The sequence below is a fragment of the Macrobrachium rosenbergii genome, chromosome 23 (genome assembly GCF_040412425.1).
Source record: "Macrobrachium rosenbergii isolate ZJJX-2024 chromosome 23, ASM4041242v1, whole genome shotgun sequence".
NCBI classification, from domain to species: Eukaryota; Metazoa; Arthropoda; class Malacostraca; order Decapoda; family Palaemonidae; genus Macrobrachium; species Macrobrachium rosenbergii.
In genome coordinates this window covers 14,521,738-14,549,727 of record NC_089763.1, presented here as the reverse complement: position 1 = coordinate 14,549,727, position 27,990 = coordinate 14,521,738, and the positions used below count along the sequence as shown (strand labels likewise).

The window sequence follows — 27,990 nt, the reverse complement described above, 5'->3', positions numbered from 1 at the left end:
ATGAGAACAATATTGTTTTAAACTTCGTATCCATTGTGTTTTACGCTTTTTATTCTGCGCTCTGGCCTGGTCAGCTAATAACTAAAAGGTTTCCAAGTAACCCTTTTATTTTTTGAAACGGCGTAGGTCAACGTATTTGCCCAAGAGCAAAAGGATTGAGTACAAGCAACCGGATATTCTTGCACTTAGTGCATGTGGGATACTACAAGAATTCGTACGTACGAGAAGATATCTCCATTATAAAAACTACTTGCATAAAGACAAGCATTGTTTTAGAAAAAAATTTAAAAAGAAAAGCTGAATAATGACGAATTACGGGACGCTTCGTCGACTTCACTTGTTTATGGGGGAAGTGGATCATGCAACGGTTGTATCTTTATGGTGAACTACGGTTTTTAGGAGTCATCAGTCAATGGTTTTCTCTTGCACGTTTAACACGTTTCCACGGTATTTACAATGCTCGCAATACCCATACGGTGTCGAAGAAGACAGTAAACGAAGTAAGGTTGAAGCAGGAAATTTATTTAAAACTGTGAAGTGAGAACGAGAGGAAAACTCAGCGGATTTTTCTTTGAATCTGTAGACAGTTTTGTCGCTTTGCGGCCGCCATATTTGTGATAAGTGATCAAGTACAAAAGCTTTTCGGGTTTACATCGCTGTCCATCGTCGAAGGATTCTATTGCTGGTGAGTTCTGTCTCTTGTCTTGAACCGACGACGGATTCAAAAGGTCATTTAAGAGAGAAATTTGGCACCTAGTGCCATGAATCCCGTTGACGGTTCGATCTTTTGAAAGCGGAATTTCAATTTTGTCTCTTTGACTCTTAAAGCCTTTTGCCAGATTCGTGTGCGGGTCTTCGTGACGAGGCGACTCGCGGGAGACCGGCTTTTCCTTCGTTCATTCGGCGGCCGAGGAGGATTTTGGTCGGGTCGGTCATGACGCTGTAGATGTCGACGGTCAGCTGATGTTTGACAGTTGCGCGAGGTTTTAACCCTTCGGCTTTCCCCTGCCCTTTCATTTAGCCCAGGCCTGCCCCTAGACGGACGGGTGCCGTAGGACCTCGTCGCCAGATCGATTGTCGTCTTGAGGGTGCTTTCGGGAAACTTTCGGTATGGGGAGGATGGGCGTATTCGAGTTTAGGCTGAGGTTAATCCGCTTACGAACCCCATTGGCCTGTCGTAGGTTGACGAGGTTACCGGCAACCTCTAGTTTAGGGTTGGCCGATGCAGCCTGTAGGGTAACTCGGATAGAGAGCTTTCCTAAGCCTGTAGACAGCCTTCAGACAGTGATCCTAGCATAAACTATTTAGTGCAGGGCTAATAGGCCTAGGTGTTTCTCCATAGGCCTATGCAAATGCAAGTTGCCAGAGGAAGCACTAGGTGAAAGCATGCAGTCACTTCCTGTCCTTATCCTGTAGGCTAGGTGTACCCTGTAACGAACGGAACTTTTTCTCCGTTGCCGTGTAGCCATTTGAAGTGATATGCTGGGAAGGCTAGGCCAAGTTTTCTTTAGTTTATGCAATATGGAAATTGGGTATTATTTTACTTATGGACATTTAATTGCTTTCAACATAAAATATAGGTTTTTCTGTTGTATTATGATGTGATTTGAATGATTTTGAGTTTTATTTCCATCGAAATGAATACTTATCCTTCCCCGGCAAATCATAATACAACAGAAAAACCTATATTTTATGTTGAAAGCAATTAATGTCCATAAGTAAAATAATACCGGAAATTGTACCTGAACCTTTAGCAGATTCACTTTTAGGCAGCCAAGATATTTAGTTTTCGTAATTCTAAGCCGTAGTTCCACGGTGAGTTAGACTATGGCAATTGACTTTTTCCAATGTTATTTTACTTCCACGATAGATTCTTTTCCAAGTTATTTTCCATTCGACGAAAGCCCCTCACCCCCCTCCATAGCTAATACGGCAAAATTGTAACCAGCAAACACCCCTAGGGTACGTTAGGTTGGTATTTTTAGGGGTGTTTACTGGTTACAATTTTGCTGTATTAGCTATGGAGGGGGTGAGGCACTCGCCGCTGATTGCCGGCTTAAATCTGCCACGTCGTGTAGTCTTCAAAGGTCAGTTACAGTTTAGCTACAGCCAGCCGACAAAATATTTAAATTCTTTGGTAAAGCAAGTAAAATAACATGGGAAAACGTCAATTGCCGTAGTCTAGCTCGCCACGGAACTTCGGCTTAGGATTACCTTGGTTTTTATTTTAGCATTCATTCCCATGGGGTTGGTACTAACCTAAACAGCTCATGGATGGGAGTATTTGTGGTATGTTGAAAGGAATATTTTGTGTAGTTTTTCCATAGCCTATGCAAAATGGTGCCTTGTAGCCTAGATTGAACAGCAAGCATAAGCTATGTAATATAAGACTGATGAACTAAATGACGTGGGATCACAATAAACCTATGGCAGACTTGCTGTTATTAAATAGGCCTTGCTATTTAATGAGTGTTGTTACCTACTGGGACTTTATCTTTACAAGTTCTTTTTGTTAGCAAAATCACTGAAGCGGAACCCCAAAAACTGGCTTCAATCATTGCTTGTTTGGTGCAAGTGTTTAACAAATGTTCCTTTGTTTTTTTATCCAGTATGTATGGCAACAAATTAATATTTACTGGAGCCCCTTACATCCAACAGTTTTTGGGGCGCCACAATGGAAAACTTGGATTTTTTGGGGGGGGTGATAAAATGTGCAAGTAAAATGTGTATTCTAACGTTGCTATAGCCTAATTCTGCAGGTTCTGATTCTGGGTATTTGGTAGTTTGATAAATTTTTACTTTAAACCATAATTGGAGTTAAAAATGGTACTTGCAATGTTTTGTGTTTTGAATGTTCTGACAAATTTTTGCAGCAAAGTAGGCCTAGGCATAGTTAGGGATAATGGGCCACATTTGCAACCTACAATTATGGGAACTGCAGTGGGAAAGGTGCTTTGCCCTTGGGAAATAGCTAGGCAAGGACCCAGCCCCTACGTTATGTGAAATCAGCCTTTATATTTCACTGTTTTCCCCCACCCATAAATTCCACTCTTCAATGGAGGTATCGTGAATTGTAAGCTAAAAGGGTTGGGGGAGCTCTAGCATCTTTAAAATTACTTGTTGGCCATTGAAATGAACCTTGGAAAGTTCTAAAGCACTTGTAAAACGGGAAAATTTATAATTTCACCCCAGGAAAGCAATTACAGTTTTTAAAGTGAAACTACTTAATTTTTTGTTGATAACATGGTAATTCTAAGCCGGCTGTCTGCGGTGAGCTAGACTGTGGCAATTGGCATTTTTCTATATTTTACTTGCTTAACGAAACTGTAATTGACCTTCGAGGACTACACGACTTGAATTACCTAACACGGAGTAGGTCTAAGCCGGCATTCTGCGGCAAGCCCCCCCCCCCCCTCTCCATAGCTAATACAACAAAATTGTAACCAGTAAACACCTCCAGGGTACGTTAGGTTGGTATTTTTAGGGGTGTTTACTGGTTACAATTTTGCCGTATTAGCTATGGCTTGCCACGGAATGCCGGCTTAGACCTATTCCGTGCTAGGTAATTAAAGTTGTGTAGTCTTCAAAGGTCAATTGCAGTTTAGTCACAACTGGTCGACAGAATATTACTTTAATTTCTTGTAAAGCAAGTAAAATAACATAGGAACACATCAATTGCCAGCTCACCATGGACAGCCGGCTTAGAATTACCGATAAAATTGTTCATATGTTCTATCTCATATTGAGCAGAATTATAAATTACCTTAATCTTAATAGCATTTTCTAATCTGGTGTGTGCACATGCTGCCTGGAAGGACCCACCACACATTTTGTCATACAAGTGTAAAAACTTTTAAGAGAATCATACATTTGTTACTCCATGTTGCCAAATTTGCTCTTTAGCATTCAAAATGTTGTCCTTTTATCAACTGGGATGTTATTTTACAATCTGGAGGCTGCAAAGTTGAAGGCTTCATAACCAGCTTTCAAAGTGAACCACAGCTTGGAAAACCTAAATGACTACAGTAGTGGGTCTTTACACCTTGTTGGCTGTATTAGCCAGTGTAGAGCAACTCTCTAAATACTTTGGACATTGCCTAGTGTTGTTATTTGCAAATCACAAGTTTTTTTTTAATAGAACAATCTTCGAGATTACTTTTAAAAGTAATATTTGAGATATCTGGTAGTCTTTGCAACACTGAGGACAAGGCTGTCACTACTTTCCATCACCTTTCAACCTCATTCAGTCTCTCCCCTCCCCTCTTGTTCTTTTGTATTTTAGCATATACTTGTGGGATTTAAATGCAGTTAGGATAGGTTAAGCTTGCTATCTCCATTTATGAGCTATAACTGTGAACTTTGTAATCCAAGAGTTTTAAGTATTTTCACTGTTTCTTGTTTACAGGCTTGGTTGGTTGATAGTTCACACAGGATTTTCTAGTGTTGAGCTATTTTTTTTTTTCTGTGCTCGGTAAATCTTTAATTTTAGTTGAGAGAAATTCACTTGCCAAAGTGAGTGTTTTTAATGTACACTGCCAAATGAAAATAGTTAATGCATACTGTTATTTTAGCATTACAGTAGTTATAAATATGTTATGTATTTAGTTCATTATGTATGTACAGTTGGGTGGAAGCTGGGATGGGAACCAGTTCAAAAGCCACATTGTATTTGCTTTAAATATGTCCTGCATTATCAATAAAGCAGTTTGATACCAGCATGCAAAATTAGCTGCTTGCTTTGTCACATTTTGTATTAGTCTAGCACTTCTTCACTGTAATTTTGATAACCCAGGTTTTGTCCAATTGGTCTCGAGTCTTTGTTTATTCCTTTCCAACAAAGCTGTGGCCATCCACTTTAACATATCTGCATCCAGTTTGTGAAAGAACTTTCCTTAACAATTCCAAGCATTCTTTTAATTTTCCCTCCATGAGTATCTTATCAAGGGTTGGAATTTTGCTTCTTGAATAAAAGAAAACTTTAATATGGTTCAGTGCGAGACACTAAATTACCAAGCACAGTCAGGTTTTGAACTTTGGATTATTGGTCCAAAAAAAAAAAAACAGGCTTTTCATCTTGAGCTGAATTCACTCTTGTTGCAGCAGTCACACGATCCATCAATCTTGAAATGTCAAAGGACTGCCGTTCTTTTCACGTTGAAAATATTTGAACATATAGGAGATTCCTTTGTCAAGGTGCTCGAAAGTGCATTGATGGGACTGTCCATTGTCTTGTAGGGCTGGGTTAAGAATATATGAAATTATAGACTTTAAACCATACAGTACTTATTGGCAGTGCTCTGCAAAAACCATGCTGCATTTATAATAAGTTATTTGTTATCTCTTGTAATATAGTGGACAGCTTTTATTTGAAAAATAGTAAATTTGAGGTCAGATCCATAGGGGAATACTTTAAGAAATCCTTATTCAGTAAAATTTATATACTTTGAATTTTCTCTAGTTAACATCACTTTATTAATCTTTAAGTTTACTTTGCCTCTTGATTTTGGCTACCCTATAGATAAGTTGTAAAACAAAAACCTTAAAATTTTTCTGTAATAAGAGCAAATTTGAAGTTTTATTTTTACCTTTGGTATAAGTTTCAATTAATTTTTTGTTTGTATTTGTGAAGCATTTAATGCTCTTAAATATGCACACAGAATGCGTACTTTTGACATTAATCTTGGAATTGATCATATACTGTACTAATTTTCCAGTATTTCCAATGTGTCATTCAGTTTTGTTGAATTTTGTCCAAAATTAGGAAGTTGTAGAATGTATTTAGTGGGCTGTTGCCTAATGTATTTAGTGGGCTGTTGCCTAGAAAGAGTTGAAAAGGAAGATAACGGAAAAGGAAATTTTTATAATGTCATGTATTCAGTTGTTTTGCCTATATGTAAATCACTGATAAATTAAATGTAGCGGGTTTAACACAGTGGACATAATTTAAGTGTTTTTAGAATTTTAGTTTGTTGAAGTTATTAAAAAGTGAATTTATTATTTCAGGTTTACACCAGTATCTTGCTAAAAGATATTACAAGATTAGAAACATGGCGGACAAGGCCACAATACCAAATCACACTTCTCCTGTTAAATCTTTGTTAAACAACCAAGTAGTGAAGTAAGTATGGTATATTGAATCTTGTTATTCATATTTTCTTTTATTAACTTTAAAGACATTGTAGGGAGTTTTTTTTTTTTTTTTTTTTTTTTTTTTTGCTTGTATAGAATGACTCAAGTTGTTAATCTAGTTTTTCATGTCAGTCATTCTATAATTAACCCTTTTGCTTACCAATGACTTGTATAGATGTCATCTAAATTTAAGTCCTTTGATTTTTGATGTCATCAAACTTAAAAGAAAAAAAAAGAAAAAATGTGCAATCCAAGAGACAAGATGAGGATCAATTTTAGCAGTTATTGTTTATGAATAGTTTTAGGTTCTGTAATTTCAATATTTTTTTTTAGAATTTTTCATCTGTATACATATATGTATTTTTGTTGTATACAGTAGTCTTAATTTGTATTCTATAATTAGTTTTTATTTTTTCTGAGTAAGAGGAAATATGTTTTTGTTCTTTTGTAACGTATGTTTGTTTCGTATAGTTTTAGATTTTTATAGTAATGTATGTTTCTGTATGGTTTTAGTTTTTTATAAAGTTCATTTTCTTAGCTCTTAATTGAGTGCTACTTATTTTATGGAAAACTATGATGCTACATTGTGATTCATTTTTTCATATTTTCCAGTATGATTACAACTTTTGCATTGCAATAAGTAGGTAATTTATCTGGATGTAGTATGGATAACAAATTAAGACTAAACATTTTAGGGGGGATTGCGAAATTTTTTCCATATCTTGTGAATTTCACCTACATAAACTTATTTTGGGGACCTTTTTTTATGCCATTGTATAGGGCAATCATTAAGCTGCCAAATGAAATAAAATTTAGCAGTGTACCTTGAAAATTGTTGGAACTAAGTATCTTGGAACGAAGAAAGGTAGTTGTTTGCTTGTATCGTGTTGGGGACTTAACTTTTCTTATAGAAAAAAATTGCTGTTATCTTTTCATAAATTCTCATTTTCTTGCTGTAATTAAAATTTTTTGCATTACAATAATTATGAAATTTATCTGGTTGAGCTATGTGTGGATAAAATATAACTCAAAAAGCCTTTTTGGGGGGCAGGGGTGACTGGAAAATTTTCGCATCGTAATTTCTACTCTAGTCCACTTAAATGAAAGTTATTTTTCGGGGGATGGAGGCTATGCCATTGTATGGAAAAATCATTCAGCTGGAAAATGAAACTGTGCAGTCTACTCTGAAAATTGTCGGAGTTACATGTCTTTGAACAAAAATAGTTTAAAATTTTGAATGCCTACTGCTTGAGTCATTGCCACGTACCACTGACGTAATTGTTTATATGGGTCATAAGTGAAAGTGTTCAAGTATGTGTAAACTTTTCCAGGATCTAAATTTTAATATATTGGTTATTAGTGGTAGTTGATTCAGTCTTAATGAGTTTAATATCTTCATGTGGTTTTAATATGTCAGCATTTCTGCTTTATTTTGACATTTTTCTGTAGGGTAAAATATTTACCAGCTTGATTCCATGTAGACTGGTAGAGTATGTGTTAGGAAATTAGATAATGTGTAGGTAAGAATTTTAAATATTTTTTTTATACCCATGTCAGTGAATATTTTTTTAATCCATGCCAATGGCCATTTTATTTTAAGTACTATTTGTATAGTAGTATTAGGTGAGAGTTTGAAGTACAATAGTGTGTTAAGTAGTTCCTGTGAAATTTCTAGAAATATTTGTTGTATGGAAAGGTGTGTTAATGCTAGTCTTCAGGACTTTTCTCATTACTTTACACTTTTTTAAAATGTTGATAGACAAAATAGGTATGACTAACTGATATACTAAATTTGTTGCTGCAGTGTTAATTTTGTCTTCAATTTCAGAGCGGTAGATGACAAATCTTGGAAAGCACAGATTCCAATCCCTCCAAGAGATAGAAGGAAACGAACGTCTGATGTAACAGACACAAAAGGCAATGAGTTTGAAGATTTCTGTTTGAAACGAGACCTGCTCATGGGTATATTTGAGAAGGGATGGGAACGCCCATCACCTATCCAGGAGGCATCCATACCTGTAGCATTAAGTGGGAGAGATATCCTAGCACGTGCCAAAAATGGCACTGGTAAGACTGGGGCATACTCTATTCCTCTCCTAGAACAGGTAAGACTGCTGTTAGTTCAAGTAAGGACCCAGTTACTTAGCTAAATAATTTAGCTTAGACGAACTCGTTTTTTAGTACCTAAATTAAAAACCACCAACTAAATGGTATGGTCTGGACCAGTGTGAAGTGAAGTTGCCCAATATTGTCCCTGTTTGATTTGATAATCACCAATAGTTTATAATTTTAGATATAATAACCACTGAAGGTTGGTTGAGATAGTGTAATTTACTAAATGTATTCATGGCCCATTTATATCCACTGTAATAGTTTTGTTTGATTTTTTCAGATAGACCCTTCTCAAAACCACATTCAGGCCATGGTTATTGTGCCTACAAGAGAATTGGCACTGCAGACTAGTCATATTTGTAATGAGTTAGCAAAGCATCTAGGTGTTAAGGTCATGGTTACAACGGGAGGCACCAATTTAAAGGTGAGGTCTTCAACTATACTGAAATGGGTGTCAGTACTTTAATGTTTTGCCATATTCTAATAGTAAAGTGAAACTGATCTGGCGCCTTTGTAAAGAAGTGTTGTAAAAAAAATTTTTCTTGTGACATATTTTATTGTAGCAACTGAGGTTGACAAAATATATGCCAAATGAAGTTTATGCTTTTAGACTAATAACATGTAAGATACTATGTTAGTGCTAAAATACTAAAAACTTTGTTCAAGAATGGTTGCTAATTATCATTAGCTGACTGATAATGAAAAGATAAATTTAATATAGCTGGACTGTCATTTCAGAAAAGGCTTTGGCCAAAAGTCATATCTGAGATGATATAAAACTATTTGGGAATATTACAGTGAGCCAGTGATTGAATTTGGTGGACCTGTTTTATGAAACCTTGCAAGTGATTTAAATCTTACCAACTTCAGATACAGTTGTGAATCAAAGTAAAATTTGAGATTTCCTATAACAAGCTGTTTAAAAAGAAAAAAAAAAGCAGCACTGTAACTTAATCATTTTTGGATGAAACTTTATAATAGCTTACAAGTACATTGACAATAGTGGCTCAGCTATATTTTATGTATCTGCCAAGGACAAGCAGGAAGATAATTATCCTTTAAAATGTTAGTTTTACAAAACTATGGTATTTTAAGTGCTTTTAATGTTTTATAGCCAAATCAAATTATTTGTTTGCACATCAGGTGTATAATGGCTTTGTTTTTAAATTTGACTTCAGGATGATATCATGAGAATTTATGAAACTGTTCATGCTGTAATTGCTACTCCTGGAAGGATCTTGGATCTCATGGAGAAGAAGGTGGCTACTGTTGATAAGTGCAGAATGTTGGTTTTAGATGAGGTAAGCATAATGGCTGTCTTGTAGTATTTTCAGAACTTGAAAAACTGCTGTTATTGATGATTGGAAATGGAAAAATTGAAGTAAACTTTTAAAATTTAAGTGATGAAATGATTAGAAAGTGATAAAATTATTTTGGTTTTTCCAGGCTGATAAATTGCTATCACAAGATTTCAAAGGAATGCTAGACAGAGTGATCTCATATTTGCCATCAGAAAGACAAATTTTATTGTATTCTGCCACTTTTCCTCTGACTGTGGAACAGTTCATGAAGAAGCATTTAAGGTATGCTGTAATATGCTCTAATTAGGAAATTTTAAGTACTTTTATGGAAGTAGTGTGTATTATGAAGGTATTAACTTGAGTTCATATTTAATGCCAAATTAGTTACCAAAGTAGGGTTAAGGACCTTTTTGCTACTTTGATTAGCTTATTTTTTCAACTTCAGATTCAGAGCAGCTATCAAAATTTAGGTTACAGGTTCTTTGTGGCACTTTTGTAAGATCTTGATCAAAATAGGATTTTAAATGTTTCCTGATTGCAATTGAGTTAGGATTTTGAATGTTGATTGATTGCAACTTTCTCAACAGATCTCCTTATGAAATAAATTTGATGGATGAATTGACATTGAAAGGAGTAACACAGTACTATGCCTTCGTTCAGGAACGTCAGAAGGTCCATTGTTTAAATACTTTGTTTTCAAAGGTAAGTGAATGTTTCATGGCCAAGACTACAACACTGCTAGTATTCTAGTATGGTTTGATTTAGGTTCTGCATGTTGGGTAGGGTGTCCGATTTGTATGCCTGGTCCAGTTAGTACACATTTTTAGTAAAAAAAAAGCTTATCAGTAAAAGCTTCTGTAGTTATGGTATTATATCTACTCCAAATAATAACTGGTAACAATGTTACCAAGCTGCAACCCCTATCATTCCTTTTTACCATACCTCCGTTCATATTATTTTCTTCCATCTTGTTTTCCACCCTCTCCTAACAATTGTTTCAACATTTTCATCACTGACTGACCTCATAGGTGTAGAGCTTCTCCTTTGGCATAAATTTTATATTCCAAATCTTTATGGTAATGGGTTAATGTGGCTTTTCTTAGAAACGTTCACTTCAGGGTGTGACATCCCGGCCTGCACGAGTTATGGTAGAAGAGAGACTTTAGCCTTGGCAGGAAAGGTATTTAGGAAACCACCACTCTGAATTCAAACCAGTGGCAGGCATTCATCATTTTTTCATTCACTTTCCTATTTTTTCGAAAAGTGAGTAGGACTGGCTGATGGGAAAGTAAAAGTTGCTTGGTGGATTATCAGAAAACTACCACCTTTACCTAATCTATTCCCACTGAGTGTTTTATTTCTAAATCCATTCTGACTGTCCTCCCCAGTTGTGGCAAACCTGGTGGATTTAATTTGCCTTACAAGGTGTGCCGGCCCCAACTCGTCGACCGCTTCTGGTGCTTTTTTCAATGACATGGACCTGTTTATTTATACTTTCAACAGAATTTTTGTAAATGTATAGTAAATACTGTTGTTAGTGATGGCACTGTTGTTTTTCTGTTGATTTTTGCAGTGTTACTGTTCTTATGAGTCTTTGTTAATTTTGAGTGTTAATTTTAATTCTTTTGGGAGACATTGAGGTGAACCCTGGGCCTGTTACTGATTACAGTAATAAAAATTGCAGAGTACTTGACTCAAATATTGGGGCTAAAGGTCAAATTTCTTGATCTTCAGAGTTGTGCCTGTAACTACAATTCGATGTTTTTATCCGAGACTTGTAAGTAGTAAGTCAAAGGTGAGTTTCAGATTCCAGAGTTTGATGGCCGAGACTTTATCGTAACATCCCACATGCAAAAAAATGGCTGTTTCTCATCGGAAAATTTGGAGTGTAGTTAAAAGTTTTCAGTAAGTTCTACAATCTATGCATATTTGCCGTTTACCTCAATCCAAATATTGATGAATCTATGTATGACTAATTCTTGGAGAGGATTAGTATGGCTCAGTCACAGGATTCAAAAGCTAAACGGTTTTTTTGCGGAGACTGTAATGCAAAGCACAGTGGTGAAATTCAAATTCGACAGATCAACATGGCCAGTCTGCTCCTGAGTTGCGTATCCTGTGATTTTGCCCAGCTAATGGAGGAACCCAACCACATTTCTGGTAATAGATTAGGTCTCATATTTACAGGTGTTCCAGCTATTAAGTACTTATCAAGGTCTTCGAATATATAGGCACTTTTGATCATTGTGCCATCGTGTTGAAAATTCATCAGTGTTTTCCTAATCCCTTTCATTGGAAAAATGGGTTGGCTAAATCCAGAGCCAATTGGGATTGCATTATGTAAGCTTGTAAGCCACTTGATATTTCAGATGCTATATTAGATCTTGAACCCAAGAAGTATAGTTAGGTGAAATGCTGATGGCTATTCTAATAAGATATATCCTTAGAAAGGTCGTCATGGTTTAATAATAAATGTAGATGAGCCTACCATGACAGACCAAATTCAGTGAGTGGAGACGAAATTGTTCAGATTAAAATTACACTTATTTTTGTAGTCTTGTCGTGCTGCGAATAGAACTTGCCATACATCTGAGAAAATTACAATAATTCCTTCAAGAGGAAACTTGAAAGAATTACTCTGCCTCATCTGTGGTGAACCAAATAGGCATGATCTAACTTTGGGTCAGGGTTGTCTTCCAGTGCCCCACTACTAATAGATGATGGTAGATTGGTTACTGGCCCTAGGGAAAAGGCTGAGCAGCTTAGAGCTTTTGAAGCTAAGCATTCGGCTGAGGATGTCCCTCTCTCTGATACTTATCCTGAACCTATTCTTACAAAATTTACATTTTGGCTCCAAGGATGTTAAGAAAATTATGGATAATCTTGATAGCTGGGGTGGAGAAGAACCTGATGGTTTCTTCCCTTCATTTTTTAAGAAAGTTTCTAGTATGTTGTCTAAGATAAGTTGATTCTATAGATTGTTGACGTATCTGCGGACGAGTGCAAGATCAATAATGCAGTGCCTGTTCCAAAGAGTGGCATATCTGCAGACTGCAGTAGCTACAGGCCAATTTCTATTCTCCCTGTGCTCTTCAGAGTTGCTGAAAACATTTTTAAGCCACTATGTATGTAGAATCTAAAGGATTGTTAGTTGATAGTTTGCATCTAGGAAGAAGTTGGGTACCTGCGATGCAGTTTTAGACTTGACCTACCATTTGCAAGGGAACCTTGATAGGGGTATTGAGTGCAGAGTAATTCAAATGGATTTTTGTGTTGCTTTCAGTGTAGTAAATCACAAGGCACTTTTTTTTTCTATAAACTTCAGAATCTTGGAGTTGGTGGATGTGTTTCAGGATCACTTCAAGATTTCCTTACCGGTAGGCAGCAGTGAGTTGCTGTGGATGGGATCTTCAGTGTACAAAGATGTATTATGTCTGGAGTTCTGCAGGGTATTGTTCTTGCTCCACTGTTATTTTAAGTGTATAAAAGTGATATGGTTGGTGGCCTGGAAAACAAAATTGTTAGATATGCCCATAATGCAATGTATGTGTTTGTTTCTCTCTCCAATTACGAGAAATGAAGCTGGCCTCAGTGACTGGTGCAGTAGAGGTATGAGGCTGAACTCAAGAGAAAAAAAAAAAAAACTGCAGATTTTGTACAGATTTCCCACCCCATCTTCCCCTTCAGGTGGATGGAACTTTGCTGAATGAGTCTGAAGTTTTAACTATTCTAGGTGTAACTTTTGACTCTCATATTACTTTCGAGAGTCATCTGATGAAAGTTTCGGCAAATGCTGCACGAAAGTTGGGTATTGATCATAAGGCCTCATATGTTTATAACTGATAAAATCAGTGCAACCTGTTTTAGGTTGTTTGTGCTTCATTTACTAGAAAACTGTCTGCTTCTGCCGGATATTTATCCCTTTTAGATAGTGGATTGTGGTGGTAGGTTTGTTTCCTAATAGTAGCAGTTATGACTTTGACCATTCATCACTTGAGTTGTACTTCAACAGAGATCTGTCACATTCACAATTGATTCCAGACCCCCCCCTTTACCTGCCGAGAGCAACTAGATACACTGAGCATTAACACCAATGTGCACTAAATGTGCCTCGCTGTTATTACTTCACAGTTCCAGAGGTCCTTTATTCCTCACACCATCGGACTGTAGAACTGCCTCCCACAGGATGTCGTGCAATTGGAACTTCAGAAGTTCAAGCAAAAGTGCTTCCTGGCATTTTAACCCTTAAACGCCAACTGGACGTATCGTAAGTCGACTAAAATTGTCTGTCGGGTAACGAGTGGACGTACCGTACGTCGACTACAAAAAATTTCAACCTTTGGTCAACTTTGACTCTACCGAAATGGTTGAAAAATGCAATCGTAAGCTAAAACTCTTACATTCTAGTAATAGTCAATCACTTAGCTTCATTTTGCAACAAATTGGAAGTCTAGCACAATATTTTGATTTACGGTGAATTTTTAAAAAAATTTTTCCTTACGTCCGCGCAGTAACTCGGCCGAAACTTTCAGAAATTCTTTCGTCATTTTGTCGTAATTTTCGCACCGTTTTATATCAGGCGTTACATAAAGTTTTATATATGAAAATGTGTGCAATTTCATTTAGAATACAACAAGAAATAATTCATGGTTGTAGCTTTTATCAGTTTTGAAATATTTTCATATAAATCACGATGTGCCAAAATTTCAACCTTCGGTCAACTTTGACTCGACCGAAATGGTTGAAAAATGCAATTGTAAGCTAAAACTCTTACATTCTAGTAATATTCAATCATTTACCTTCATTTTGCAACAAACGTGAAGTCTCTAGCACAATACTTCGATTTATGGTGAATTTTTGAAAAAAACATTTTCCTTACGTCCGCATAACTCTGCCGATCATCTTGGAAATTCTTTCATCACTTTGTCGTAATGTTTGCACTGTTTTATATTAGTCGTTACATAAAGTTTTATATATGAAAATGTGCGCAATTTCATGTAGAATACAACAAAAAATAACTCATGGTTGTAGCTTTTATCAATTTTGAAATATTTTCATATAAATCACGATAAAAAGAAAAAATTCGACCTTTGGTCAACTTTAACTCGACCGAAATGGTCGAAAATTGCAATTGTAAGCCAAAACACTTACATTCTAGTAATACTCAAACAATTACCTTCATTTTGCAACAAACTGAAAGTCTCTAGCACAATATTTCGATTTATGGTGAATTTTTGGAAAAAAACTTTTTACGTCCGCACGTTACGAATTCATGTATCATTTTGTGATATTTTCTCTGTGTTGCTTTGATTGTTTTACAATTTATATACCAAAATCATCGCAATTTAGGGTACAATACAAAGAAAAAAAAATAACTCATTAGCTTTAACCGTTTTGCTCACAGCACGATTTGTATACAATTATATATGAAATTTTTTTTTGCGCTGTCATATATTTCAATATTTATATATATTTTTGTTCATTTCTGATGGTTGCATACTAAACTTCAGGCAATGACAAAAAAAAGGAGCCAAAAAAGAACTCTTAATCTTAAAAACTAAGTGTGCTGTGATTTAAAAAAAAAAAAAAAAAAAATTCCGCTTCGGCGCTAACTCCCGAACGCCGCCGGCATACGGCAGACACTTTTGTAAATAGAGGCTGGGCGTTTAAGGGTTAATATTTCCATATTTTTTAATTTAAATTTTTTTTTTTTTTTTTTTATAAAAAGTGGGATCACTTTATGTATTTCCCTTTACCTCTTACTTCCTAATGAACACCATATTCTCTGGAAGCTTGAATTTCAAGTCAGTGGCCCCTGTGGGCTTGTTCCATATGAATAGGTTTCATCTACTGAATAGTAATATTTTTTTTCTAACAACTTTTCTTATAGATAGATAGCTAAGGAACAGATTAAGCTCCTGAGCATATTAAATCCTGCTAAATATTACTTAGTAAGGAGGGAAGGGGTTACTTACAAGTTGGGGTATATTAAGGCACTGGGGCCAATTAGTATGTGGATTTTCAAATGGCATCCAGTAAGGACACAACCACCATAAGAGTTCAGAGGTCTGGTTAAACAAATCATTTATAACTAACTAACTATATAAGAGTGACCTTTACAGCACAAAAAATTAGTTTCTTTACATGCCTGTCAAGTATTTGTCTTTCAAACAGTCTTTAACTAGGTCCATCTTTGTAATGTATTCACTTACTATTTAGACTGTGGCTTATGAACTGTGTATGCCATGTTTTGCATACAAGTACTAATTAGGTATTGGTTGGTTGTGTACAACTTGTACTTCTTTTCAATAAAATTTTCCTCTTGCACACAGTTGCATGTATTGTGTGTCAAGTTTACAGTACTGTATGTTGATGCAAAAAATGCTCAGATCTGTAAAGGAAGAAGCACCCAAGAGCTCATTGGCCAAAAGAACTAAAATGCCATAAGCGATATAGATAAATATTTCTACACCTATGGCTATTTCTTTGGAAATTTTAATATATCCATGATGTTTTCCTAACAATTTTGATACATTCATTACTTCACCTGAAATCCTAGATTTCTTTTTCTCTTTATTAACAACATATGTCAGCTGTATTTGTTATTCAACTCTCACTTGCATGATTCATAGCTTGTCATTTCTGCCTGCCTGGGATTAACAGTAAGAGGTGCTGCAAGAAAAATAACTATAGAGAATAGTGGTCACACGTCAGTTAATAACCAGGCCCTAGGCATCTCTTTCGAGAGGCATAAGAATATATGATTATTTCACATGTTTCAGGCAAGCAGGCTCATTCAGTAAAAAATAATTCATCATGGAGCTTCTTTTAGGAGGAGGAGGAGAAAGTAATGTACATAAGACATTGCCTCCATCCTGTTTATGGAAATCAGCCTAAATCCAAGTGGTGGAGACTTCCTGCTAAACTCCATTTGGCATCGGAGTCTTGCAAAAGCAAGGAAAAACTTGTTTCGGTGGTTCATCAGTGGTTTGCATATGTTTAGATTATTTCAGAGGAACAAATGCCCAGAATGCTTTTGCAAATCCCTTCCAAAACTTCAGCTTTGATAAATTAGGAGTTTCACTTCCCCTAAACAAGGGAAAGTCTTAAAAATACTAGGAGAAAATTTGCTTTTGAGGAAGGGTCAGATCTTCAGAAAGCAACTTAACTGTGGTTTGTAATATTTTTGGAGATGGCAGGGTACCACCTTGCATGATGAGCTACCCTGAGAATAGAATTCAATAATGATAACAGAAGCTTCCATCATCTGATGAGATTAACTGGCAAAAGTAAAAAAGATAATATGAGACACTTGTATTTTTGCAGCGGGTTAAATGACTAGTTGACATCAAATTGTTCCAGGGCCGTATGTTGTATGGACTGGCTGGCATGAGTCCAACAATAACTATCACGGGCCCAACACCTTCATGAATTGAACATAATCTTGCCTAGTTCTTTTTCAACTCCTGGATCTCTGTGTTCGGACCACTTAGGGTGGGCCAGAGAGGTTAAGGAGTGGGAGCAATTACAGAATGACAGAATAACTTAGTGCGTTTTGCCTAGGTCTACAACTTGTACATTTTGCTAAGGTCCACAACTAGTAGAATATTACATCTGGATGCTGCTAATGTGGGTTAGTACTATTTAACTAGGATGTACTAATAATTATGGAAAGCTTCAACCTGCTGCAGCTCAAAAAGAACATGCTGTAGTTTCATGTCTTCAAGAAAATGAGAGATTCTGTATAGTTCCTGAAATGAAGGTCTTGTACCCGATTACAAAAACTGTAGTAGTCTTGAGAAGCCTACCGAAAGTAAAGTCATCTGTGCTAGAACTGAATATGTACCTGGGTTCTTTCCCATTAAGTTTGAAATTCTCCCTACATACATACTTCAGTGCATAGTTAAAAGCAGGAATGAGTTTACATACAGTAGCTCTTGAAGCTAATATGGTCTTTTATCATGTAAAAAATATGAAATATTTTTTTTGCGAGAACCATAAATATGGGTTATAATTGTTACACTCGGTTAGGTTGGGTGTGGATAGTATAGATTAGATTCTTTCAAGTAAATATGCTTTACTTCATAGAAATTTTGTAACTTGTCCTGAAAGTTTGAAAATAACCATGAAAATTGCACAATAAGGGTCTTCCTTTATTCTTTACATACATATATACCTTCATAACAGTGTGATTTCATATGTAAAAGTAATTCCATTATTATATTTAATATTTTTATAGTACTTCAAGTACTAAGTGGAGGATGGCATACTAATGTGGACAAGTGGAATAATTTGTATGCATTGACTTGGAACTTGTCATTTTTAGGAATATTCAGTATTACATCAATTTTGCCTGTCTACGCTCAATGCAATAATTTCTCAATACAGTGACACTAAGGCCAATGATATATGACCATACGAAGTTTGTAGCGGTCAGTAAAAGAAAAATTCACCTGTCTGTACCCTATGGTAAAATTGGTTCAGAAATCTTGAGAAAGAAGTTTTAGTATTTGGATAAGGTGGAAGAGATTTAAAGTTGTAAATTTTTTAGTAAATATTATAGAAGATTGCAAATTTACAAGTATTAGCACTAATTAGTGGTGTTAGTGGGCTTACATCATTATGATGGATGTTGAAGGTTTTGTAATGGGGTGCTAAAGGTTTAACACTAATGCTTTATGCTGATGTGACTGCGACTGTAGTTACAAAGGAACTGCAATTGAGAATAAGGATGTCATGATTATGAGAATGGAATATGGGTGACAAATAATGAAAGGAGAGGCTGCATCAACTTCTAAAGTTTGGAATATAGGTGACAAATAATGAAAGGAGAGGCTGCGTCAGCTTCTAAAGTTTGTTAGTAAACAGTTGTTTGGCAGCTGTAACTGTTAACATATTCAGAGCATATATTTAGGTAAAGATAGAGAATGTAAAACTGAGTAGAATGAGTAATTTTTTCATGAAGTGGGAGACATGTGGTAGTTGAGTGGACTAGAAAAGGTTTGTTGGTGCATTGATCACAAAATTTTAGTGATGAAGTGAAGGTAGAACACTTGGAATGCTAAAGGAAAATGTAGTAGGCTTCTCTGGAAAGTGAAAGGAAGGTGAAGTGGGTGAAAGACTTCAAGACCCTCTTTAAAGTGTTGACCTCATAAATACATTAAGGATGCTGGTTTCCTTATTTCTTGGTTATGAAATAAACATTTGAAGCTATGGAAATTATCTAAAGTAATTGCTGCCTAAAATCTAGTAATTGGCAAAGCATTGTATAGATATCAATTGTAATTTCTTTGAAAGCCACCACTGCACAGGTAGTTTTATTGTGGGTACTGGGAACAGTTAACACAACCCATGGTCAAGACCCTTGCTGGTGTAGGCATTAAAAGAAAAGCACTTTTCTAAGAAAAGTAGAGCTTTCATTCATTATTGGTAAATGTGTGGAAGTTCCCATACAAATTGAAAAATCCATTGTGACGAAAGGGCATTTTTTGTAGAAATTGGATGAAATGGTTAAAAATAAAAAGGCCTCTTTCATTATGGATATGGCAGTCTGTACTAAAGACCCATAGAAGTGATGTCTGGAGGTTGGGCACATAAGGTTGTTAATTGGCTACAGCTTGTGGTCCAGTTCTTGTTTGTATAGAAAGTAATGCACCATTAGCTGTGAAGTGCTTAAAGTTTAGAAATAGAAATAATCTGAAGTATCAAAATCTTTTTAGATATAGCTTTTAACTTTTGAGTAAAAAAAAAAAAAATTACAGGCTGTAGTGTGACAAAGCATTTTTTTAACCTGGTCAACCCTGAGTAGAGGTATTTAGCTTGGTGGTCTGGGTATCAAAGAAAGTTCTGGATAAATGTAAATATATTTTTAATGACCCATGTTGTGATACCTAAGGCTGAAAAAGGTAATTGTGGAAAAATTACCACTGAAGTTCAATAGTACTAAAGAGGGGTGAGGGAGTATGGGTTTGTAATGTCCAGATGGAGCATGTACTTACTTGTGTCACTTTGGTATTGATTCCTTGTAAAACAAATTTTTCCACTTAACTATGAGCCCTTAATTTTTATGCAAGTGCCTGAGAAAATAATGTAAGTTTTGTAATAAATATTGGTAGTAAAGTCCAGCATATGGGCACTAGCTTTTATTGGAAGTTAGGTTTGCCTTTAATTTTTTTTTTTTCTTCAAACAGTTACAGATCAACCAAAGTATAATCTTCTGCAATTCAACGCAGCGTGTGGAATTACTAGCCAAGAAGATCACAGAATTGGGTTACTCTTGTTATTATATTCATGCTAAAATGGCACAGGCACATCGTAACCGCGTCTTCCACGATTTCCGTGCGGGACTCTGCAGGAATTTGGTTTGTTCAGGTTAGTAAGCAGTTTCTTAAAACTGGAATTATTTGTTAGTTTACATTGGATTGTCTAAAGGAAGTCTTGACTTTGAGGAAGGATTTTTTATTGGTTTTAATAGCATCATTTAAGTGTTCATTTATGCAGCAGTTTTGTTTCATTTATGCACCAGTTTTGTTTTAGGATAAGTAAAGTACAAACTTGCTACTGGAAATGAGAATTTTGTTAATCTTAATATTTAAGCAATTTATGTAGGTGGGATAATTTTTCACTAAAGCAAATTTAACATGTATTGTCACAGTGAACGATATAGTGAAAGGGAACTGTAAAACCATTATGCAGGTGTCTGTTAAATTGAATCTTATCTAAGGTTAATATAAATTAGTGCCACAGTTTGGCGTGACAGTTGAAAGTTCTTTGAATAGTGTGTTAAGAATTACCGAAGACTTGGTACAGAATTTGTACTATAGGTTGAAATGCCTTTTTCCTTTTAAATATAACCTTGTATTCCTGCCAGACTGTGTAAAAGCACTTTGACAGCTGAATAAATTGAGGGTTAGTTTGGGTCAGAAACTTGAGATTTTTGAGTGGGTGCTTTGTCTTAGAGAACAAGGGTTGACAGTAATTTAAAGGCAATTATAGAACAAAACAGTTCCCTGTCTTATCCCAGGACGGAAGGAAAAAAGTTGTGCTAGATAGAGGGAAAGAGCTACTAGAGTAGGGAAGAGAAGGTTTGGATTTCAAATGTTGGAAATGTCTGGTGGTCTACTATTGTGTATAGATTATTGAACCATGGTAATAAGTATATACTTGAAGAGTTGTAGCTTAATGTTGGAGGGAAAGTTATCCTTTGAAACCTTGCAAGATGAATTGTTTTGACTGGTTGATCATCTTTATGCATTGCTTTTGTTATCATCTTTATGCATTGCTTTTGTTATTAATAGATCTGTACATTTTTGTTTATGCAGAACATTTTATCAACTTTTATTTTACAGATTTGTTTACAAGAGGTATTGATATCCAGGCAGTCAATGTGGTTATAAATTTTGACTTTCCAAAAATGGCTGAAACATACTTACACAGGATTGGAAGATCAGGACGGTTTGGCCACTTGGGTATTGCCATTAATCTGATAACTTACGATGATAGATTTGCCTTGCATCGGATTGAACAGGAACTAGGAACAGAAATCAAACCAATACCCAAGGTGAGATGTGTTTTATTTCAATCTCTCTCTCTCTCTCTCTCTCTCTCTCTCTCTCTCTCTCTCTCTCTTCATCATCATATTAACAACTTAACCCTTTGAGTTATGGTTACTTCAGATTTCATCTCTTGAGATTCTGTTGCCGTTGCCCATAGAAAATATTAAAAGCCTTAAATATTTTGATGGAATAGCATTGGGTTGACATGACTGTTTTGTGTTATGGTTTAGCTTGAACTCCCATGGAGGTAGGGTTGTTCAGGGAACAGTATTATAAACCAGTAAAAGGATGTGAGAAGTAAGATCAAATGATGACAATACTGTATTAGGATGTTAACAAGGGATAAAAGAAAAAGATTGGATTTTTACCCAGGGTTTTTATCCCAGATAATCCACAAGGAAGCATATACAATGATAGAGAACAAGGGTTGGCAACCTCCAGCCCTCAAGGGATTTCAGTCCAGCCCATGAACTTAACATCTGGACACTAATTACATAACATTTGTTACCTGGTTAAGACCTTAAGAGGTCCTTTTAGTACATTTGATATTATGGCCCTCCAAGACACTGCTTAGCTGTCTGGCCTGCTCTCTCCACGAGATTGCCGACCCCTGGTGGACAGTAGAACAAAAGTAAAATTTTTTGTAGTTAGAAGAAATTTTGTATGAAATTACTATAAGTTGTACTAAGTTCTAGTCACATATGCATATATGGACAGGCAGCATACTGTGCAGTCAGTGTGCGTTATGAAGCATTATAACAACTAAAGCATATTTTTTATAGTGTAGATTGCCCACATAAGTGATAAAATATGTGATAGTATAAAAATATACAGTACAACAATTGCTTGTGACACTTAATCTAGTGCAGTGCTAATAGAAATTGCATCTCTAATAAAGCTTGTGTTATGAGTATTATGTGTATTCACTGTTATGAATTTGTTTGCTAAACCATTATTTTTCTAATTTAAAAACTTTCCCATTTAGGTGATTGACCCTGCTTTGTATGTTGCTGAACATCACCTGGAGGATGACGATGAAGGAAATATCAGCAAATAACCAACTGAAGCAATTGTACGTAGTTGGAGGTATTAGCCCTGTGTATATTGAACAAGACAAACAATCAGGTAATCTTAACACTTGATAAAACATAGAGGGCAAATCTTCCAAATCACAAAAACCTGTGTATTGGAATGCATATAGAACAAATGAGCTAAAATAACAGTTTGAAACCTGACTGCTTGCATGGTTTGATGAGACTGCCATATCTCAGGTGGAATTGTATAAATATTTTAGCCTTTTTTTTTTCTGAATGGATTTTGTTTAGGCCTGAAGACAAAGAGATGGTGGTGTTCTCATTGCATTCAAAATATGACAAGACAGTTGTGAGTTGTGTTCCAGAGACGCTGCTATGGACAGCTTTAAGAGTCTCGCCATTGAGTAATTACCGTGTGGCAAGGATGCAAAACTTGACCCTGTTTAAGATGCCATTGTTAAATGTTGTATAGCCATTTAGTGACTTGTTTGGATATTGACAAGAGTTCCATTATAGTGAAGCTGTTTTGCAGTGTTTGGGGAAGAAACTAAGAGTTGGATGGCTTCAGTGCATAGATGGTTGTTTATGATGTATTGGCTTGTTACCAGAAAAGAAAGCCTTGGCAAGTGTAGTGCAAGCATCATGATGGAAAAAAACCTAAAAAAAAGCAGGACGAGACTTGGCCTGCCTCACGGAATGACTGCAGTGGTCTGGGCTTCTCATGTACAGTTAGAACGAGTGCATTGTTAACTTTTTTGGAGTATATCATGGGTTTTTTTTTTATTTTTAAATTTACTTCCTCCTGTTGTGAGGATAGGAAAAATCTCCAGTAATGTTAGTTTATTTGGGTTAAGTCCCAAACTGGTGACAATGCACACTTGTAGTTTTGTATATCTATTTTTATACAGCCAGGGCATCAGATGTCAGTGGAGCATGTAGGCTTTGAGAATGAATGAGAGAACCTTGCATTCGTTGAGATTTTGCCTTGCAAGTTGGTATACCAAATACATTTGGAAGTCTTATTTTCTCTTGTAAGATAAATATTTGAAGAAGTGAAATAGTATTTGACATGTATTTAGTTTTTAGTTTCCAGTTTTCAGCAGGCAAGTGGGTGGCATTAAAGAGCTTGTGATAATGGAAATTTTCAGAGAAAATGCCTTGAATGAACAATGATGTGGGGACATTGTTGCTGTTGCTACTGTTCTTTATTTTAAATTTTGTTATTTGCTATAGCTACTACAGAGACCACTGACACCTGGTGCCCCATTTTCCTTCTGTGAAGATCAGACTCTACATCGCAGAAATAATTCTGACTTGCATAGCAGGAAACGCATAAATCAGTGAATCAACATCTGCAAAGTTGTGTGGTGCCAGAGGTATGGACTCTGTTATTTAAGGCACCTGAGTCTGTTCTGTAAGACTTAAAAAAAAGTCTTGTGGTGATGGGTTTGATGTTCCTTTTAACAAATTTGGAAAAGTCCAGGCTCGAATGGGGTGCAGTACCTTAATTTCACATGTAGTCTGCTCTCTTAAGACTGACCATTGTGAAATTGTGGCCAATGTCCCTTGTTCGACTGAAATTGAGATACTTCTGTTATACCACTTGAGAAAGTTTAAATTGTTTTTGGGGAAAATCCTCTAGTACCTCATCCAACTTAGTATGTTTATGGCTCCATCAAAAGTCTCTTTGCTGTTTTGTTTCATTGGATGTTGGTCCTCTTACAGATAACAAGTCCGTTTTTCTACATAATTTATTGAAGCAATGGAGCAATAGTCTATACTCCATAGTTTATATGAAGTATAGTACTTTATCTTAGTGTTGAGGATGTCTGCAATCCCATTCTCAACAGGCAGCATCCTAAATCAAACTGGGTAATGGATTGTCATTTGAAAATGACTTTCCTTATCCTGGAATATCTTTTAACATTTCTCTGAAATTTGGATTGCATATAACTGGCAACCTCACATTTTTAAAGAATCCCTGTAGTGATAGCATTGATATGAAATATTGTAATGTCAAGACAGTTAACTGTGGGGATGCATTACATAGGGGCTACAAAGAACAGCTATAACAAAAGTCATAATGAAACTAAAAATAACCTGTGAGGTATGCTGTGATAAGTTGCAATGTCTCCAATCTTGGTCACTTGAAATCTGTTGCTGTTGAGACATGCAACTCTAAAATTGATCATAATTTCCATTTGAAATGTAAATTTTGAAATTGCCCCTTTTTGAGGAAGTGAAGGAATTTGCAATCTCAAGGTACACAATTTTAAAGTGTAATTATATTTGCAATATTTGAAATGTCTATTCATAAATAGCTGTTGAAAAGGGTATAATTTTTTAGACCAAAACACCGAACTGGCTTATTTTAGAATCTGTGGAAAGGAAGTACCTTTCTACAGGTTGCTTAAAGTAGGTCTTTGGGCCAAGATTGTTATTCTTGTTGATAATCAAAGTTTTTTTTTTTTTTTATAATTGGTCTGGTAAAACTATATATAAAAAGTTGTTAGAAAACTTGAGAGAGAGGTAAGAAGCTTACTCAGTGCAATAATACTCTTGAGGTAACAATAGTGGTTAGTGCTAGGTACATCTGGGGTGCCTCAAAGTATGTATTACATATGTATTTTAAAAAGCAGACCTTGTAAATTACCATCTTCATGTTATAAGTTGAAAGAAATCTCATAGAACTTTATACAATTGTTTTATATGGTATAGCATTTTGTACAGAAATATACTTGTTTTTGTACATGTACATGCACTGTTGTGTAACATTGTTCATAAACATGCATGTATGTTATATATACAGGTTTATGAATGCACAGATGTCTATATAAACACAATTGTATATCATATAAAGCACAGTATGTTAGTAAGAGGAAAGTGTGTGTGTGTGTGTAAGGAAAGGGGGTTGATTGCATATGTCTGGGTTATGCGTGGTGTGAGAGGGTACTTGAGTATGTGTAGGCATGCTTGCACCTGTGTATGTGGAAGTATATATACATGCATTGTTATGTACTGTGCATATGTATCTTTTATCTGTAAACGTGTGTGTGTGTGTGTTGTGTACATGCATATTACTTGTTTACATTTTTAATAGCATGTACAGATGACATTATTTGCATGTATGGTTATGGTGGTTCTACATTTTGTGATTGTGTGTGGAAGGTTGTGTGGGGGGATGATTACTTGGGTTAATCTCAACTGATTCTTAAGTACCTACACTACACTAGTGTATATGATGAATGCTTGTAGTATGAATGTATGCCTGTACTGTGCATATATATATATATGTATGCACTGATATGTGGAAATGTGTAAATGTGGAATGACTTTATATGAATGAATTTGATACTCATATTAATGTGTAAGTGTGACAGTCATGGTACCAGCATTTTTTGTTTCCTGTGAGTGTGTGAATTGAGAGTTTGACTATTATTTTTAAAAGGATATTTATTTTATCTGATCGGTTGCATTGCCTCCAAAATGTTTAGGTTACCAAGTTGAGAAAAGGCCGCAAGTAACTTTTCCACCATCTGGTTACATGAATTGGTGTCTTCAATTTTATGCTGAAGCCACACGAAAGTCCTGTTAATTTTTGGTAACTTTTGCTTTAACAGTGACAGAATAAAGGTAAACATTTTAATTTATGGGATGTCACAAATTTTAGGAAGGTTGTAAAGAAATGTGCTTTTAAAACTCTTGGGAAAATAACTGGCTACAAGAGGCAATTGAAGACAGGCAATGAAATAAAGAAAAATAAAAAAAAAAAACAAAAAACCTAAAATTTAAAAAATGAGAGTAGTAACTTTTTTTTTTTACTTTTTTTTTTTTTTTTTTACCTTTTGACATTTGAATTTAATTTTTGACAAATGTATAAAATATTGTTTTGGTTAGAGGTGCAAAATTCAGTTGAAAAATTTTCATAAATAATATGTTGGTATATGAAGCAATTAATTTCCCCTAAGGTATTTTGTTTACAAAGTAAAATTTTAACTCCTTTAATGGTTGTATCTGGAAAGATTTTTGAGTTGTAAACTTGATACAAAATTCATTCCTCTATTGGTATGTCAATAAACACTCTCAAAAATGTGCTAGTTCTATTTTCCTCCTGGCCAGCCCTATGAGAGCTGATAATCAGCTCAGTGGTCTGGTTAAACTATTTTAATAATAATAATTCATTATCCTCCTGTGTGTTTTATGCACAAATATATTTTAGTTGACCTCAACAAGAAGAAATTTAAAGTGATGCAAACACAAAAAGAATGGGAAGAAATGGATAGCTGTTCGTATGAGCTGCAGGTTACAAGACAGAACAGGGTATATGCCAAGTAACTTCAGTATGGTATATTGGAAAAGTAAGGGTGGGAATTGCTGTGTAGAATTCAAATAGATGATTATCAATCCCAATGCAAGGGTCTTTTGGGAAGGTTAACATTTGATTTGTTCATCATGTGATCATTAACTTCATGTGTAAAGTGGAGACCGATATCTACAAGGGAGCATGTTTGTGGCAACTTAATTCTATGGCGATAACGTCACTGGTTTCGAAAATTTTTGAGAAGTGATTACTGTTAATTGTAGCTGTGCAGTCCACACCATTCTCTGAAATCCAAAGCCCATCCACAGGACCAGATATCGGACAAAAGCGTGAAATTTGTCCGTTACCAGAATAGCTGCTTCTCTCCCCCGAAGCGTATGGAGAGTGGTTTGAATAGACACCAGATTTATCTAGGCAGAATTAAACCTTGACTTACCAGGTAGGGAAGATGTGCTGTATTCAAAGATCAAGCCTTAAGCCCGTCCACACGACCCGACTTGGTCTGTGCAGATTAAGTCTGTTGGCAGACAAAGTCGGTAGAAAAGCAAGTCTTTGGTTCAACATTATTTTATTACGAATATAGTAGTAATAATAACTAATGGTATCGTTGTACCGTGAAAATTACAAGTAGAAATTTTGCCTGGTTGAATCGGACTACACCGAAAACCATTCCAACACCAACTGTACAACCTTAACAATTGGCTAGACCTTTTAAGTACCATTGTTATTTATAGCAGTAATAATAGAATAAAATGTTTTGGCCATGGATGCCAACAGAGAAAGAAAAGTAATATAACAAAATTGACAGGAAAAATAATGTAAACTAAAAAGAAAATGGATATAAAGATAATACTTGAATGTCAAGGACATTATACATCATAATTTTATATAAATGATCTTGCATCAAAATTTTTTGGACTACGGCTTATGAAACAGACGTTACTGGTGCGTCAGAGAAATTACATAACATTTCCTTAAACAGATTTTTCTAATGTAATGCGTTAAACGTTAATTGATTAAAGGATGTTACTATAATACTTGAAAGGTCATCACTGTTCTTATGCTTTAATTTTTTCATCTTCAAAGGCCATCACTTTCCTTATTTTTATTCTTTTTCATGTATGAAATTTTTAGACAGGCCTACGACTATTATAAATTTAACTAATTGGCACTGTAACATTAACAATTACGACTCCTGTAAAGACTTGCAGGCATTATTTTAATATTTGAATGACTAGTATTTTGTATACTGTAAAGTAGTGAAACTATTTTTTTTATTTAGGTTACCTAAACTAGATACAAAGTAAATATGTATTTTCAGAGCTGCCACAATTCTGCCACTCCGCGGAATCTGTTGGGTATGTTCCGTTTCATACCTGAAAATAAAATTACAGTATAGTCTTATTGAATAAAATTTACGAAAAATAATTTAGATGACTACACACACACACACACACACACACACACACACACACACACACACACACACACACACACACACACACACACACACACACACACACACACATATATATATA

The 27,990-nt window shown here is 35.4% G+C and overlaps 1 protein-coding gene across 2 annotated transcripts; it reads left to right on the top strand.

The window, feature by feature from the left end:
- Positions 1–132: 132 nt before the first annotated feature.
- me31B (ATP-dependent RNA helicase me31b) lies at positions 133–26,221 on the top strand. Of its 2 annotated transcripts, none has more exons than XM_067125279.1 (10): positions 133–685; positions 6,004–6,118; positions 7,958–8,234; positions 8,522–8,665; positions 9,420–9,542; positions 9,688–9,824; positions 10,130–10,244; positions 19,733–19,913; positions 20,891–21,102; positions 22,083–26,221. In XM_067125279.1, the coding sequence occupies exons 2-10, from the start codon at positions 6,048–6,050 to the stop codon at positions 22,152–22,154; spliced, it is 1,332 nt and encodes a 443-aa protein (XP_066981380.1). In that variant the 5' UTR covers positions 133–685; positions 6,004–6,047; the 3' UTR covers positions 22,155–26,221. The 2 variants fall into 2 exon arrangements, with proteins under 2 accessions (XP_066981380.1, XP_066981381.1); XM_067125280.1 differs by lacking the exon at positions 133–685 and adding an exon at positions 898–1,108.
- The last annotated feature ends 1,769 nt before the right edge of the window (positions 26,222–27,990 follow it).